This window comes from Chenopodium quinoa, unplaced genomic scaffold (assembly GCF_001683475.1).
Source record: "Chenopodium quinoa cultivar QQ74 unplaced genomic scaffold, ASM168347v1, whole genome shotgun sequence".
Classification (NCBI taxonomy): domain Eukaryota; kingdom Viridiplantae; phylum Streptophyta; class Magnoliopsida; order Caryophyllales; family Amaranthaceae; genus Chenopodium; species Chenopodium quinoa.
Genome location: NW_018742969.1, coordinates 1,260,500 through 1,277,413, shown reverse-complemented (window position 1 = coordinate 1,277,413; position 16,914 = coordinate 1,260,500). Strand labels below are relative to the sequence as shown.

Here is a 16,914-nt window from a genome sequence, read left to right as displayed (position 1 = left end):
TATAGTCTCTCTTGATGTATTAATTCTCACGAAATGCCTTAAACCTTTCGCAAATCAATCAATTTTGAGTTTGATTTTGAATTCGGATCAACGAGTGAGATTCCTTCATATAAATATAATCGATCTACCATTCTTTTTTTTGATAAGTGACAATTATTATATCTATACGAAATAAAAACTATAACAAGTTAGACCGACCACTATTTTCAAAACTTAAAAGATACCATACTCCGTAATACGTAGTAGTCGTTAAATCAAGTGAATGGTAATCCTTGGTCTAGTAAATTAATAATTGCATGCTAATTTTGACTTGTTATAGGAGTAATAAATGGTAATCCTTGGTCAAATTGGACTTTTTATTCAATCCCAACATGGTGGAAATGCCGAAATAGTCAGATAATAAACAAATAAAAGGTTGTCAGTGTCTAGCCAACACTACTCAATTTTGACTTAGTTTAATTTCTTTCGTTTACCAAGAAAAATTCTTGGTTTATGATTACAGGTTATGTAATAATCAAACCAAATAATTGTATCTACTTTTGACCTTTTCATTTTGCTTGTAAAATCTTGTAAGATTTAAACATAGTCCAAATTTGCCAAAAAATGAGTAGAATATAGAGGTTTATTCATGAAGTTTGACAATCCAATAACACTAAGAAGGTCTGAAAGTGTTTGCTATTTAAATTCTTAGGATGTTAGTTATACTCCCTCTTGTTAAAATAGTAAGTGTTTCGATCTTTTACATTTTGACTTCTATTAAGAACTTGATTAAATCTAATAAAATTCATAGTTAGGAAAAGTAACCCACATGGTAACATATGAGGTAAATTTGAACTTACTTTGTTACGTAGGATACGGAGAAAAGATGACGGGCTTATAAGATCATCACTAAACTACTACCTATTTTACATAAAATATAAAATAAAAAATAAATAAATAAATTAACATGACCGCAGAGCTTGTATTCGATTAGATTTTCTTCTAATGTGGTCTAGTAAAGGCGTAGAAATTAGAGGTAGTTTAGGGTAAAAATTTTCTTTAGAATCTTGTGTTTTCAGGTCATACGGAGTAATATACTATTGTCAAAGGACATTACAAGCTCACTAGTCACTAACATATTGAGAGAGGATCTAATGGTGCGACTCGTCATACATTTAACTAAAAATAGAATATAAATTATTTTTTTTTTAAAAAAAAGAGTGTTTAAAAAAAAACATTGGAGTTAGTCATAATTCTCAAAAAGGTCTTTACGAAAGGCACTTCGTATAATATACCTCATAATATGCAAGCCATCCTTACTATATGTGCACGTTTTATGAAATATTGTTTTCATTTTGATTTGATGTGCATGCTTACAAAGCTCTTTTATGAGGAAAAACAACAACAAACATCCGCAACATTTATTTGATCAAATATTGTAGACTTAGGGTCTGTTCTCTTTAGATTATTTTCAGTTCAGTTCTGTTATGTTCCAATAAGTTCAGTTCAGTTTTTAATTTCCTTCTCTCATAAAATATTCAATTCAGTTCAGCTTCAATAAGTTTAGTCCAGTTCAGTTCAACTCACTTCAGTCAATCAGAACAAGCCCTTAATATGTCATTTGGACACAAATTACTGCTCTTTTATCACCTTTTTGTAGTTTTACTCTATCTAATCTTTATTCACAACTTAATGTAAACTTTGTTCGATCCCATTTATTGTATCCAAATTGATCTAATTAAAGAAATTTTTAACACCATAAAAAATACAAAAATAGTTTTTAACACTTAAAAAAAAACATTTTAAAACCATCAAAAATTTTAAAAAATACATTTTACCATCACCACTTAACAGTTTTCATCTAAAAATCCGTTAGGTAATTATTGGTCAAAACAAAAGGAAAAGTTATTTTAAAAATATATATATTATAAAATTGTACGAGTATGTATACTCCGTAGTATTTTCAAATAAAAAGTCTAGAAAACTAGACAAATTACAAATTAAATACATGTGTAATGTGTTACAAATCGAATTTTAGCTTTTAGAGTAGACACGCACAAAAAAAGGTTAAGTTTATCCATGATGAAGGGTACCGACTATGTAGGCGACTACCGTCAAGTCAAGCGTGGCTGCCAGCCAGCTCTCTTCAATTTTGGTCCCGTTAGGCGTTTGGCTTTTCATTGGCTCATTTTTTTTGCCATTTAATTCTCCACTTTAATTTATGATTGCGATTGCCTTTTTTAAGATCCCACACCAAGAGGGCATTTATTTTTCAAGGTTTTTTTTTTGTGGTTTTCATTAGATATTTTTGTCTCTATTGCTATTATCTCTCTAGCTCAATTAGTTTACATATACTCGTTAGGTGTTTTAATCTGAAGATGAGAATCGTACTGAATAACAAATGTAGAGTAAAACAATTGAATGATTGCTATCGATCTTGAGACTGCTTCCAACACTCCAAAGACATGCAACAAAGTGATAGGGCACTTGCAATTCTTATTACATTAGCATGTTTTATAATCAATTGTACCAAACTTAATTAATTGGACGGAGGTTAATGAGATTTTAAATAATTTTAAATGGATATATACATGTTGAAAACAAACTTTTATGTATTTTGACCTTCAAACAAGACATGAACAGATGACATACTAAATCGTAAAAATAATTAGGCATTGAATGTAATACGCAAATGCATGTACTTTGATTAAAATAGTATAGTATGTAAGTCTTCTGTTACGCCATACTTTAATGTCTCAGTACATAAATTTGTGCAACAAGACAGTATCATGAGAGAAGTAATTACAAGTTAAAAGATATTGATTGGATTTTGGTCAGGTTCGGCAACATTATAATAAAAATTATTAAAATAAAACCACTTAATATTGAATTGTCAACATATAAATGATATAATTGGATGTCGATGTTGGCACTTTCTAGCGGCCTATGATTTTGAAATGTCACGAGCAACTTGGGGTATTATCTATGACTATGAGATATAAAATATTTCAAAATTGCACATACAAAGTAATATTTAACGGAAGTTATTTTTTTATATATATTTTATTAATGATTTTGATTGTATTAATTAATATTTAATAGTCGTCAATTTAAGTTCCTGTTGTCGATTGTATGTGTTTTTAAGAATATACTACATAATTAAGCAATTTGATACTATTAAAGAGGATAAAGATAAACCTTAACAAAAATGAATAATTAGTTACGTTGATAACTAAACTTAGGTTTAAACCTGGGCACGGGCCGGGTTGGCCCGCGTGCCGCCCGGCACGGCCGCCGTTCGGAGCAGCTCGGCACGGCCCGAAGTCAAGCACGGCACGACACGAAGTTCGACTTCCGTGCCACGGGCCGTGCCACGGACACGGTGGAGAATTCCCAGGCACGGCCCGGCACGAGCACGGGCATGGCCCGCCGTGCTGGCCCGCAGGCACGGCCCGCGGGCCAACGGCTATAAAACGGCTATATACGGCTAGTTTTTTGCCAAAAATTCTATAAATACTCACCTCCATTTCATTCCCAAATCACAAAATCACAATCTCTTCTTCTTATCTCTTATATTCTCTAAATCTCTAATAATCCTTATTTTCTTAAATTCTCTAATTATTCTCTTAAATTCTCTAATTATTTTCCTAATATCGGAAAAAATTAAAAAGTTCGTAATCGTAATTAGTGGAGCGTTGAAGCACGGTTGTAAGATCTAAACTAATCTTAAATTTATTATTGTTTTATTGTTATTATTAGAATAATCTTGTTTAATTATTATTGTTGTTAATTGTTATTGTTGTTGTTATAATTGTTGTTATTAATTATTATTATTGTTACAATTGTTGTTATTATTTATTTTTGTTGTTATTGTTATTGTTATAGTTGTTGTTATTAATTATTATTATTGATATTTTTATTGTTAAAATTGTTGTTATTAATTATTATTATTATAGTTAACCACTTTTTATTAAAAAATTAATTGTTAATTATGGCATCGAACAACCCATCATCTAGGTCTAGGGGGAAAGGCCGACTTATCCGTAGTAGTAGTTCTAGGGAACCACCAAATACAACGAGCCCCCAAATTACGAGTCAAACCAATGACCCCATTTACTTCCCCCCGGGCTATGAGCCATATAATACGTCGGGATTTCCAGCACCACCACTAAACCAATTTCCACTACCACCATACCAATTTCCACCTAATTATATCGGTAATCAACAAAACTATTGTTCTAGCCAAGGTAGCCAAGAAAGTACCCGAATTCCCTCCGGTTCTACCCCTTCTACTGCCACTCCCACTAGTCCCCCTACTAACCATCACACACATCATGAATGGTTAACCGAAACTGAGATGCTACTTTTGAAAAACCGAAGGAGTGAGGTATGGCGTTATTTTGTCCTAAGTAAAGATGGTGAACAATGGGCAAAATGTAAAACATGTAATAGTGTATTCACGGCAGTTACCAAAAACGGGACGGGACACTTATCTAGACACATGAAAGCTTGTGCAAAACCAGCTAGTGATCCAACCCAGCCCAAAATTTCCCAATTCCATCCATACGGCTTTACATACAACTATGAGAGGGATAGGGATGAACTAGGAAAAATGATAGTACACGCCGAACAACCTTTTCTTTTCTCGGAAAGTGACGCATTCAACACCTACATTAACAAAGCACTACAACCCCAACATAAAAGAATCTCTAGGAAAACCGTTCGTTCCGCCGCAATGAAAAATTTCCTAGAGTACAAAGTCCGGTTACAAGCCGAATTGAGTAACCTTAACTGTAGAGTATCTTTAACAGCCGATTCTTGGGATAGTGGTTATAAATATCACTATTTATGTGTGACTTGCCATTGGGTAGATGATCAATGGATGTTACAAAAAAGAATAATACATTTCAAAATGCTGGAATACCCACACACCGGCATTAACATTGCTCACCATTTAATGCAAGCAATAGACGAATACAACCTTCGAGATAAAATGATGTCTATGACTTTTGATAATGCAACCTCTATGACATACACAGCTAATCTTATCAAACAAAACTTAACCGATGTACTATTAGACGGTGAAGCTCTTCATACTAGATGTGTTTGCCATGTACTTAACTTATGTGTACAGGATGGAGTTCGGGCAATTGGCCCATACTACAGCAAAATCAGAGATGCTATTATGTCTATTAATAGCTCTAAAATGAGATACCAAGAATGGAAGAGTTTTCTAAAACAACAAAAGATAAGGGTAATAAAAATTAGAACCGATTGCCCAACTAGGTGGAATTCCACCTATGACATGTTAACAAAGGCAATTGAGTACAAGGGCCCGTTAACATTATTTTACAACCAAAAATTTCCACAAAATGCTTTGTATGATGATGATTGGAATAACTGTGAAAGATATATGCAATTTTTACAGTTATTATATAACATGACGTATTGTTTTTCTACTGTTTACAATCCTTGTGCTCAAAACTTTCTTTCTAATGCATGCTTACTCGCCCAACTTTTCGCTGATCATCGCGATCAAAGTGATTATGATCAGTATCTTCCAGCAATGGAAAAAAAGTGGCGTAAATATTATAGTGAGATTCCTTTGATTTATATTTTTGCTTCCATATTAGATCCTAGGCAAAAGTATGAAAACACATTTATGTTAGTTGACATTTACTTTCAATGCATGTTTCTTGACGATGATGTAGAAAACTATAAGACTAATGTGAAGGATAAGTTTTTTGCTTTATATAGAGTCTATGAAGCCAAATATGGCACCGTTCCTCGCTCAGGGCCTTCCCAACCATCCAAAAACGTAAGTAAGAAGGCCAAACATTTATTTTCACAAGCTACTAACTTGATTTCAAGGTTTTCAGGTGATTCATCAATCAGGAGAACGCAAAGCGACGTCTCGGAGTTGCAGATGTACCTGAGTTACGACTTCACCAAAGGCATGGACGACGATGAGATAAACAGCCTCGACCTCCTTGCATGGTGGAAACAACAAAGCTCGAAGCATCCAACTTTGGCGGCAATGGCACGAGACATTCTTGCTATCCAAGTTTCCTCCGTCGCCTCCGAACGAGCTTTCAGCGCATCCGGAAGGGTTTTAGACGATAGAAGAACAAGTCTAAAACCCGAAACACTAGAAATGTGCGTGTGTTTCAAAGATTGGTTGGATGCGGAAAATCGCTCACAAGACCGTTCTTACGACCACAACGACAACGAAGAAGGAACCTCCGCTTCCGGTTCGGGTTCGGCTAGTTCCCAATCTATGCAACTAGCCGATGACCTTGAAGGCGAAGGCGAAGACGAAGACGAAGACGAAGACGAAGACGAAGACGAGCAAGAAGAAGGAGAAGAAGAATAGACAATTATTGTATATTGTATGATTTTAAAAATATCAATTTTATCATTTTCCAATTTTTGTTTAATACCATCATTGTATGATTTTTATCATTGTTATCATTGTACAATTTTCTCAACTCAAGTAATAATAATATAAAGTACGCATTATTCACATCCAAAGTCCAATTTGCCTTTTTTCCCCGTTTTGTTACAATTTGTAAATTCATATTAAAAAAAAATAAAATTATACCAATTACTAATAAATCATAAACATTAAATTTTAAAGTAATAGTATAAAGTAAATATATAAATATAAATATTGAATATACAAATTATAAAACATAAATATTCAACTTATAATTATAAAATTCATAACTTAATAACTTATAACTTATAAGTTATAAACTTATAAGTTACCTTATAAAACTTATAATTATAATTTTATAACTTATATACATTATAAACTTATTAATTAATAATGTTGTCATTAAAAAAAAAAAAAAAAAAAAAAAATGAAAACTGCACCAGCCCGCGCAGGCCAGCCCGCAGCCCGGCACGTGGCCGGGACGGCACGAGCCCGCCAGGCACGAGGGCCGTGCCGTGCCGTGGGCTGGCCTGTGAAAATGGCCGGCACGACACGGCACGAAATCCTGGGCCCGCCGGCACGACCGGCACGGCACGAACCAGCCCGCGGCCCGGCACGGCACGGTGCCCAGGATTACTTAGGTTTATAAATATGTCAACATCTTATACGGAGCATAAAAGCATTATATCAAGATAATGCTTAGAATCTTAGCTCATAAATGCATTAATATTCAACTCTTAGGGTCTGTTCATATTTACTGAAACTGAGCTGAACTGATTGGAGCTGAACTGAACTGAACTGATTGGAGTTGAACTGAATTGAACTAAGCTGAAATGAATATTTTATGAGAGAGGGAAATTAAGAGCTGAACTGAACTGATTGGAGCTGAACTGAACTGAACTGATTGGAGCTGAAATGAAATGAACTGAACTGAAAATAAATAAATATGAACAGGCCCTTAACAGTGTGAGGAGGAAAAAGAATGCAAATAATTAGAGGACAATGGTGTTGGCACTACTTTTTTTTGAGACACGAATTCAAGTTATATGATTACTATCTTCTTGAGAAGAGTTTATCTATACATCTAAATCCTTTTCAAGACGTACCCTTATTGTATTAGTTTGAGTTTTTTAGATTCAAGTTCACATCCTTACCTTGAGCCCTATTATCTCTTTTGGTCATTATTGTGAAAAAATTAAATAAATCCGAGAGTATCGTGTTCTTAAATGTTCATACAAAGCCCTAAAGGTTGGAATTTAAAGCAGAGATATCATACAATTAATAAGAAAAAAAAATACGAAGTAGTAAATAATTGGTAAAAGAGAAACTGATGAGAATCTATAGAATATCTCTTAGAATTGGGAGGAGAGCTATCTTTACTCTCCCCATATTTATATATTGCATTAGTTTGGAAAATTAAAAACTTTAGAAAATTGATATAATGCTTTACACAAAAAACAAAACCCTTTAGATCTATGTTAGAAATAAACCCTAATATATATAATGGTAAGAACTAAGGAGTATTATTGTATTAAAAATGAAAATATTGATCTAGTCACAAACATTAAATACAATCTCTAATTTGAAAGTTATAAACCCTAATATGATGGTAAAAACTAAGGAGTATGAATTATGACAACCTTATGATACCAATTCCTATTAAACCTTCATCCGAATTGTTGTACTTCCTCCGTTCTTTTTTTATTGCACCATGAGGGATTTCACGCATATCAATGCATTACTTTAGTTGTTAATATCTTCTATTGTACTTTTGTAAAAATTATAAAAATTCGATGAAGATTTCGAGACAAATCTAACTAGATCTCTCATGACTATTTTTTCTAATGAATAAATCACAAATGATGGTCAAAGAACATTAAGTGAATAGTGTAAAAGTCGTAATGGTGCAATAAAATAAAAACGGAGGAAGTAAGTCATTTGCTACTCGATCTAGAGTGCTTCCATGTACCTTTTATGGTCGATATTTTCTTTTTTAAGATAAAATAGATGGAAATATCATATTCCGTAACAATCACAATCACAATCCCTCTATAAAAAATCAAATCACCAAAGTAGGTCTATTATTTTGGAACAGTCTAAAAATAAAGCTACAACCTAACCTATCTTCCTTTTTTTTTTTTTTGGGGGGGGGGGGGGGTTAGAGGAATTGCTACGACCTATCTAGTAATGGAGGGAACATTAAATATGAAAAGGAGGTTCAATGAGGTTGAGAATCCAGCTAACATATGAAGACTTATAAAGGGAGAAAAGAACAGTAGAACACTGCAAAATGGCAGTTAAGACAAATTTAGAAAAACCAATCCTACTATTCAATTAAGGTTTTAAAATCAATGTGAATGACAGGAGTGCATCAATTTTGAAATCATTAGCCATTATAATCACTGTCTAATGACAACTCAATTTGCACTACATACATTTTTATTGAAACAAATTTAAAATCATTAAAAAAAAAATTTAAATAAGAAGCAAAGATATAGAACAAGGAAAGAATTAATCATAGATTCCATGTGAATTGAAGAATCAAAGAATTTTAGTCCCTATGAAGAATATCAAGTACCAAAATCACATGGGATTGTTTAGGCACACCAAACATATTAGTTGGTTAAAATCTTAAGTGACCTCAAGAACTGGTATCACAATCCCGTCTAAAATATTGTCTTTTTTATAACGAATTGATATCCAAGGAAATTTCATTAAACACGCCAAAAGGTTAAATTAATAGTACCAACAAAAACATTAAAGTGTGATAATTACAGGCAAATTCTAAGAGTGCAACAATATTTTTGAGTAATATTTGTACATTGTAGGCCACACCCAGAATATCATGATTAACACTCAACATCATGATCATATACAAATTATACACAAAGATATAATTTGAACAAAAATTACATCCTCTACCATATAATTAAAATTCAAAAGAAAATTTTATAAAACCTCATATCATACTTCTCACAAACATTTCTTGGATTAAAATGGGACATAAATACACAACATAACACTAACTAAAACTACATGATACATTGAATTATAATATATGCTTTTTTATACAAGTATCATATAGGATAAACCATAAAAACCCCATCAAATTCATAACAATCTTTTTTAAAAAAAAAAAAAAAAGCCTAAATCTTTTTTTGTTTGAATTAATTTTATTTATGCTTCGGTTTACCAGATTTTTTCTTATCAATTTTATTATTCTTATTATTTTTAGCAGGCTTACCAAAAACACTGCAAAATCCACAAGCAGAAAGTCTAGGAGAGGGAGGATCCTCTGCTTGCTCAACCTTAACAGTACGATAGGCTCGCCTATTTCCACCGTCTGATTTACTTCTTCTAAAATCAGGTTTCTGATCATCATCTTTCTGATCGACCGATATTCCATCTCCACCGTCCGATTTCTCTTTAGCCAATTCTGCTTGTACCAATTTATCATCCCATACTAAACCAGAGGATCCCTGCCTTCTAAAGCTTATTGCTGACCTTTGTAATCCTTCCATTTTTTTTTCTCTCTCTAAAAAAAATTCACTTTCTCTCTCTAAAAACTATGAAATTTTTAGATGATTGAGAAAAAATATTGAGATGGGTGTCTAGAGAATTCTTATTGGGGTGGTGGGGTGGAGTTGAAATATGAATTGGAGAAGAAAAAAATTTGGATGGTTTTTTTATTTATTGGTTTTTTTTTTGGTATTTAAATGGATTTTTTTAAAGGGAGGAGAGAGAAAGTCAAATTTTAATGACAAAGGAGTGAGATATATTATAGGGCCAAAATATAATTTATAATAATATAATTTGGACAACTAGAGGCAATTACATGAAATACTTACTCCCACTTTCTATTACTATAATTTGGACAACTTAACAAAGGAAAGTAAGGGAGAAAAAAGAGATTATTACAATTATTCTTCGTATCATGCTACTCGTGAAGAAACAGAATCCCACTAGAATTAAAAACATTAAGGCAACAAATTTTGCTTATGGAGTGTGTCGTTTTCTTTTACGATACTCTATATATCAAAAAAGATTTTACATTAACGTATGATAGTTGTCACATTGTTACTATTCTTTGTAACGTATGATAATTGTTTTAACTCTTTACAACTGGAGGAGTGTGGGAGTTTATTACTACTTGTCATGTCTATCAAATCAATTTTATTTTTTTTTCCACTTTAAGTCATTTTAAATCAAATTTGGAATCCTTAACAAAAGGGCAATAGTGGTACAGATCTGCAACTTCAGCTTTTAGGCAGAACTAACCCAAATCGATTTCAGATTAAAGACTGCCAAAACATATAAATTAAAAAAATGTATGAGCAGTTAGTTATATATTTGGGACAGGTGGTCAAACCCTTGGTTCCTTGGCCTAACCAGATTCGTTGTTGGCAGTTTGACTAGTAAAAAAATATACTCTTTCCTGATTCACTTTAATTATTCTTCCTAAATGCTTATTTTTATGGCTAATTAAAAATTAAATATATGCTACAAAATATATGGTTATAATAACATAGGCTATGAATCTATAGTGTACAAGTACTAATAATTTATCAAATGGGCAAACATATTAAATCTTCCCAAGATCTTACAAGATAACATAAAATGGATAATAAGGTATGGTAGATTGGTAGGCATTATATTGGTTGCATAAATTAATTAATGCAATACATCCCATATTTAAGTAGTTTCTTAAACATTGGCTGTATTGGATGAATTCAACAATCCTAGGCCCCAAACATTGATCCTTACTACACAAAGCAAAGGGTCTATCTAGAATCGATAATTGGGCATTAAAATTTCATCATCTTACGCGATTGAGAAAGTGATTGTGTTTCGATTGATAGCGTTTTTTACACGTTTGGTCCATGGGCTAGAAGCACATACTGTCGTCTTTGTTGAGCAGTAACAGTGAGAAGGAAGATAGTTTTTTACAACGGCCATCACTAGGGGAAGCGCGAGGCCAAGTACCTCAGCACCCGTAACTCCGTAAGCACTGAAAAATACTCTGTAGTAAGAAACAGGTTGGATAGTGAAAGAGGAAAAACTAAATCAAGGAAGCCTGCAAATAATCAAAGGAAAACTATACGAGTACAAAACAATAAAGACATTTAAGAATCCACTAATTTTGGTATACTTCTCAGCAGACATACCAAAACTTTCCACCATATCAGAGCCATACAGTAGTACAGTACTTTCAAATATATAAAGTAAAGTAACATATTTTCCTGTCCAATTGACCTTAATGTAACCCAAACATGGCCTACCAGTAACCACCGCAATGTATGGCCTTCTGTGAGATTATAACTCAGAATAATACACAATTAATGCAACGTCTTAATATAAACAGAGTACAGTGTAAAACATCAGGCATAACAGAATATAACCTTGTTAGAACAATCAATGACCGATTACTTTCTCTATTTCATTAATGTGCTACTAAAAACTCATCATAAGCTTATTTACAGGGTTGTACCTTATAAGCAAACCATTCAGCCCCACAAATGATTCAATGAGACCGCCAAGCTGGTCAAGTATCTAAGTAGAATAAAAGGAATACCGAAATCTTAACCTATAGAATAAAGAGGCGAAAAAAAAATGCTGCCGAATAGAAATACAGGCAACCACAAACACCCCAAGATCCCCAAAAATTTTAAAAAACCAAAATGGAAGTGCAAGTAATTTGCTAAGACTTAGACTAGAATATAGCAAACAAGAAAAAAAGAAAAAAAAATTAATCTAGATATTGTAGTTTGCAGCCACGCCATCAAAGCAAAACCTTCAAATCAGTAAGCTCACCTATCATAAACAGAAAAGGTCAGATGCTACTGCTCACGACATCTTCTTCTTGTCTTTGAGGATTTCGCTCAAAGGTTTGGGACCTTCAAAGTCTGCAGATCCATTTTTGTGTAAATGACCCTCATTTCTGTCTGCTTTGACAGCATCATGGTTCTTGGGCTCATATACTGTGGTGGACTCTTGAGCATACCTCTCTCTCTTTGAGTGTGTCCTACGTTCAGACAAAGACTGCCGTGACCTCATCCCATTATACTGCCTGTAGCCATTATGTTGTGAGTTCCTAGGTCTGCCTCGCTGTTCTGCATCAACTGCAGAATTCCTTCTCCTAGGCAGTCTAACACCAGGTCTTTCCACCTTAGATGCCAGTCGTCCATGTACTCGTTGATTTGAAGCATGCCTTTGAAGCTTCTCTTGCCTGCCATCTCTTACATGCCTCAAGTCACGTGTCTCCAGATAACCATCAACCATCCTTCGTTTCCTCAAATAGTCTCGAAGATCTACATCATGGCAGCCACCAACTGGGGTTTCCACACACAATATGTTTCTCTTGCGTGCCACAATGCGTCTTGTTCCTCTATCCTGTGTGTGTCTAGAGGGGAATTCTCGAAGATCAGTTCTCAGCTCATCATTAATATATTCAGAAGGCTCATAATGGCCATTACCAAAGTACTCCTTTTCATCATATTCAGCCTGATGAGCATAGCCATGAGGCATAAATAGGTGCTCGTTGCCTCCATCATTCCCATCAATGGAGCGCATATCCTCTGGGTCATCCTCATAAACCAAATCTTCAGTCTCTCCTTCCACAAGAACATCAAAACCAGGGGATGATTCACACCACTCATCTCGCACAATGTTTTCATCAATTTGATCCTCCGAACTTTGGTCAGATTCCAAGCTAGGCTCAAACTCACTTTTATTTGAGCGTTCTGCATGCTGCAAAGTCACTGTTTTGACAGCAAATGTCTCTTCACGTTCAGGAATATAAGTTTGTTTGGAGATAGTACTTGGTTCTGGTATAGTAGCATAGTGTTGAGCCTGATGTTTCTGCTCATTCTGCAATCGACTGCCACTTGTCGTTGTCATTTCTGATGGAATTAAATGTTTCTCAGCAGGTTTAAGCTCTGTTTCAACTCTTCCAGATGTCTTACTGTCCAAAAGATGCACTGCTGCATCAACTGGATTAGCCATCTTAGTATTCAAACCAAGTGCCCCACCAGGTTCGTGCAGAAATGGGCATCTGTCACCTTTGTTGCAAAACCCATTGTAGTAATAGTAGCACGGGACTGTCGTCTTTGTAGCAGACACAGAAGACTGATTCAGCAAAGGTGGAGCAGCATCAGTTGGTGCTTCATTGTGTGATTCCAAGGGCTGTACATCAACAACCGAAAACAATGATTCTTGTTTCTTTCATCAGACAAGAAAGTTGAGACTAATGTAGCACATCTCACCAGCAGAATGTAGCTTAATAATGGTGCAGCAAACTTATTATAAGGCAATAGAAATAAAAAGGATCAGATGCATTCAAAGGCCAACACAATAATGGTGCAATTAACTTAGGGAACCAATCAGTAAACTTCACCTCAAAAACTGCATATAGATTTCCAAGCTAAAGTATATTGTACGTGTTTCAACTTTCCAACTTTCATGCTTTGAGCTATTCAATTCTTCTATACAATAAAATAAAGTAAAATAAAATTCATAATCCAATCATTGCATGCCCTTCCTGGCACCAGTAGGCAGTAAGTTTTGGGCAGCCAAAAAAATAGGTATGAGCCCTGTTCACCCCCCCCCCCTCCTGTAGACACAAGCAATTTCCAGTGCGCTACTTCAGCAACAGAAGAGCCTAAAAAGAAAAAGGGAATTAAAGAAAATCACACGAATACCACAAGAGTTCCACAAGAAACTATTTACAAGGTTCAATACAAACGGGCATATAATGTCAGATACAACCAAAAAAGACAATTACGAGAAGAATGAAGCCTAACAACTATTTTTCTTTCTTCTGCAGAATAAAACAGACAATGATCTGCAAAAGAAATTAGATCAAATAGTTTTGAACATTCATCATCCAGCTATTATAAGTCCTATGGTAAGATCAAATAGTTTTGAACAGCAAGGATTCAAGCAAAAGGTAAGAGTTGGGCACTCTTGAGACAACTCATTAATTTGTCAAAAGGGGAAATTATGTGACTTTTTGAAACAATCTAACACTGTTAAATTTGCTACCACAAACAAAGGGCGTTACTTCCATAGTTCCATCCAATTGCAGATGGTTTGATAAAGCATTAAAACATTTATAATTTTCTACTGAAAATGCTTTCCTTACTAATGTAGAATTATCTTTTACCTAGTTGTTACATTAAGGGCTATATGCCACCATTTCTAGAGTTCAAACAAAGATCTAGTTATGTATGAGTATGAGTGTATGACCCAATTCATCCCAATGAGCAATTTCAAGACTACAGCAACTTTAAAGGGAAAAACTACCCAAAGCAGCTAGACATAATTTTTTCCTGCTAAAAGCTAGTGCACATCCTTTTTAGGCCAAGAATGGAAAAAAAAATTATCACATGCATTATGACTTACACTATAGTGCCTTACACGTCTACAACGACCGCAACTTCTATATTTGCATGTATTTAGACTTACATTAAATATTCTTGAGAGAAGACTTCCCTGACCTGTATGTATCTTTCATTCACAAAAATTATGAAAAAAATAACAATAATAATAATAAAAAAAGACTCTTCCTTCACCAAACTGTTCGAGAAGCACAATTAAGCATTTAGACACAACTTGATCCACAAAAGTACAATTATACTATAAGGTACATTCTAACAGGGCATACCCTTAATAACAAGGCATACATGTTGAGATGAGTATACTGTATATGCAAATTCCAGATCAATCCCAGCAATTTAGAGTACATACTGAAATTTACAAGCACCCATGCCACATAAAGTATTACTAGTTCGGAAAAAAAAAAGTATATTAACAATTTACTCAGTTCACTATACCATTTGGCATTCATTGTAATCACTCAAGACATCAAAATTCAACAAATTGAAAACAATATTATGTAAAACTGACCGGATGGCGAAATGCACAAGTTGGATTTAGGCAATTTCCAGACATCCAATACCAGCAATCCCGTGGGTTCAACCTCGCCATTTCACTATGCCGATACTCACACTCTACACCCTGTTCATGTAAATGCACGCAAACCTTTCAGAATCCCCAATACATCAAACAGTAAAACAGCAATTTACATCTGACAACAGCCATAAGGCCCATAATCTCTACCAACGGCAATCAATTCCTATTCAGTCAAATGAATTTAACAAAAACCCTAATCCTAAAGAACACCGAAAATCTGCAAAATTAAACATTATGAATAACAAAAACTAGCAGTCAGAACAAAATTTACCAATAAAAACAACAATTACATCCACCAACAACAATATTATACCCTAAATTCAACTAATTCGTTTACTGAAGCAAAATGCACGATCAAAATCACAAAAAATCTTCATTTTCATAAATCAAAAATTGTAAACCGAAACCCTATCCCTACAGAACACAACAAAAATTCAAAAATAACAGAATAATCAAGTACGAATTAATTTCATGGGAAATTCAAAAATCAAAATCACACAATCAGAGAAACAAAAAGGACAAATAAAATCATAATTTAATGAAAGGAAAATACGAAAATAAATAAAATAAAAATAAAAAATAAAATAAAAAAAATGAACCTTCTTGCATGTGAAAGGAGAGGCCAAGAAATAGACACAATCAGTGTTACGCTTCAACAATTCCTCCTCCATTGTTGTAGATTCAAGCTTTTTCTTGATATTCTCTCTCTTCGATGAAGCTAATATGGCGTGGCTAGTGAGGAGTGAGAATGGAGAAAGAGATGAATTTCATGGAATTTGATCGAAACAAATAATTCAAGGCATTTGCGCAGAAAAAGAGAGAAATGTGGAGGTTTTTATTGTTTGTCAAAATCAAATTTGGGTTTGGGGCTTTGGGCTTTACTAGTACTCCATAGTAACAAGTTTTAAAAATGACTACAATTAACCATTTCAAGTTTATATGTGTACCAAGACCCAAAAAGTTTATATGTGTACCGACTTTAAGGGCTTGTTTGATTCACCTTTTCTTGCTTATCTGATTTGATCTGATTTAATCTGATCTGAATTTTAAATTTGACCAAACTCTGTCCTTAAATATTAAGGAAAAATTGCTCCCATTAATCTGAACTTTGCCTCATCCGCCGAAATTAATCCCAACTTTCGTTTATTATCTATCACTCCCAACTTTAGGGGGTATTAATTTCTATTGCACCCAACCGGTTATCTAACCTGATATAGCAAGTCGCCAGACACGTGTCAACACGTGATAGGTCCAAAAAAAAAAAAACAAAAAAAAGAAAAAAGTCAAGCCTACCACGAATACCCTCTGGTAGTCCAATTGGGTGGGTGGAACCATCCGATTTGCCTTTCAACGTCCAATTTATCGGTTTACAACTTGCACCGATTTCATTAACTCAAGCCTACCACGAATATTTTTGACAACATATAATAATCATTTATGGTTCCAAACTGCATTATATGACTCCTAGATGTATCCCCTAAAATCTCATTTATTTTCGACACCGAGCCCTGAAACTTTCGAAATTTCTA

At 34.0% G+C, this 16,914-nt stretch overlaps 2 protein-coding genes across 3 annotated transcripts; both read right to left on the bottom strand.

The window, feature by feature from the left end:
• Positions 1-9,588: 9,588 nt before the first annotated feature.
• Positions 9,589-9,936, bottom strand: LOC110729180 (MAPK kinase substrate protein At1g80180-like). The gene has a single exon (XM_021908900.1). The coding sequence runs from the start codon at positions 9,934-9,936 to the stop codon at positions 9,589-9,591; it is 348 nt and encodes a 115-aa protein (XP_021764592.1).
• A 1,037-nt stretch (positions 9,937-10,973) lies between these two features.
• Positions 10,974-16,295, bottom strand: LOC110729154 (zinc finger CCCH domain-containing protein 32-like). Of its 2 annotated transcripts, XM_021908877.1 has the most exons (4): positions 15,985-16,295; positions 15,320-15,430; positions 12,227-13,597; positions 10,974-11,435 (listed from the first exon to the last, which is right to left on the bottom strand). In XM_021908877.1, the coding sequence occupies exons 1-3, from the start codon at positions 16,054-16,056 to the stop codon at positions 12,260-12,262; spliced, it is 1,521 nt and encodes a 506-aa protein (XP_021764569.1). In that variant the 5' UTR covers positions 16,057-16,295; the 3' UTR covers positions 10,974-11,435; positions 12,227-12,259. The 2 variants fall into 2 exon arrangements, with proteins under 2 accessions (XP_021764569.1, XP_021764567.1); XM_021908875.1 differs by lacking the exon at positions 10,974-11,435 and having other exon boundaries at positions 11,851-13,597; positions 15,985-16,294.
• Between the last annotated feature and the right edge of the window lie 619 nt (positions 16,296-16,914).

Excerpts from the sequence above, each read along its gene's own strand:
- LOC110729180 (XM_021908900.1), bottom strand. The coding sequence starts at position 9,936 with ATGGAAGGATTACAAAGGTCAGCAATAAGCTTTAGAAGGCAGGGATCC.
- LOC110729154 (XM_021908877.1), bottom strand. The coding sequence starts at position 16,056 with ATGGAGGAGGAATTGTTGAAGCGTAACACTGATTGTGTCTATTTCTTG. Across the intron at positions 15,431-15,984 it reads CTCCTTTCACATGCAAGAAG|GGTGTAGAGTGTGAGTATCG; the intron begins GTTCATTTTTTT and ends TTACATGAACAG. Across the intron at positions 13,598-15,319 it reads CTTGTGCATTTCGCCATCCG|CCCTTGGAATCACACAATGA; the intron begins GTCAGTTTTACA and ends GTTGATGTACAG.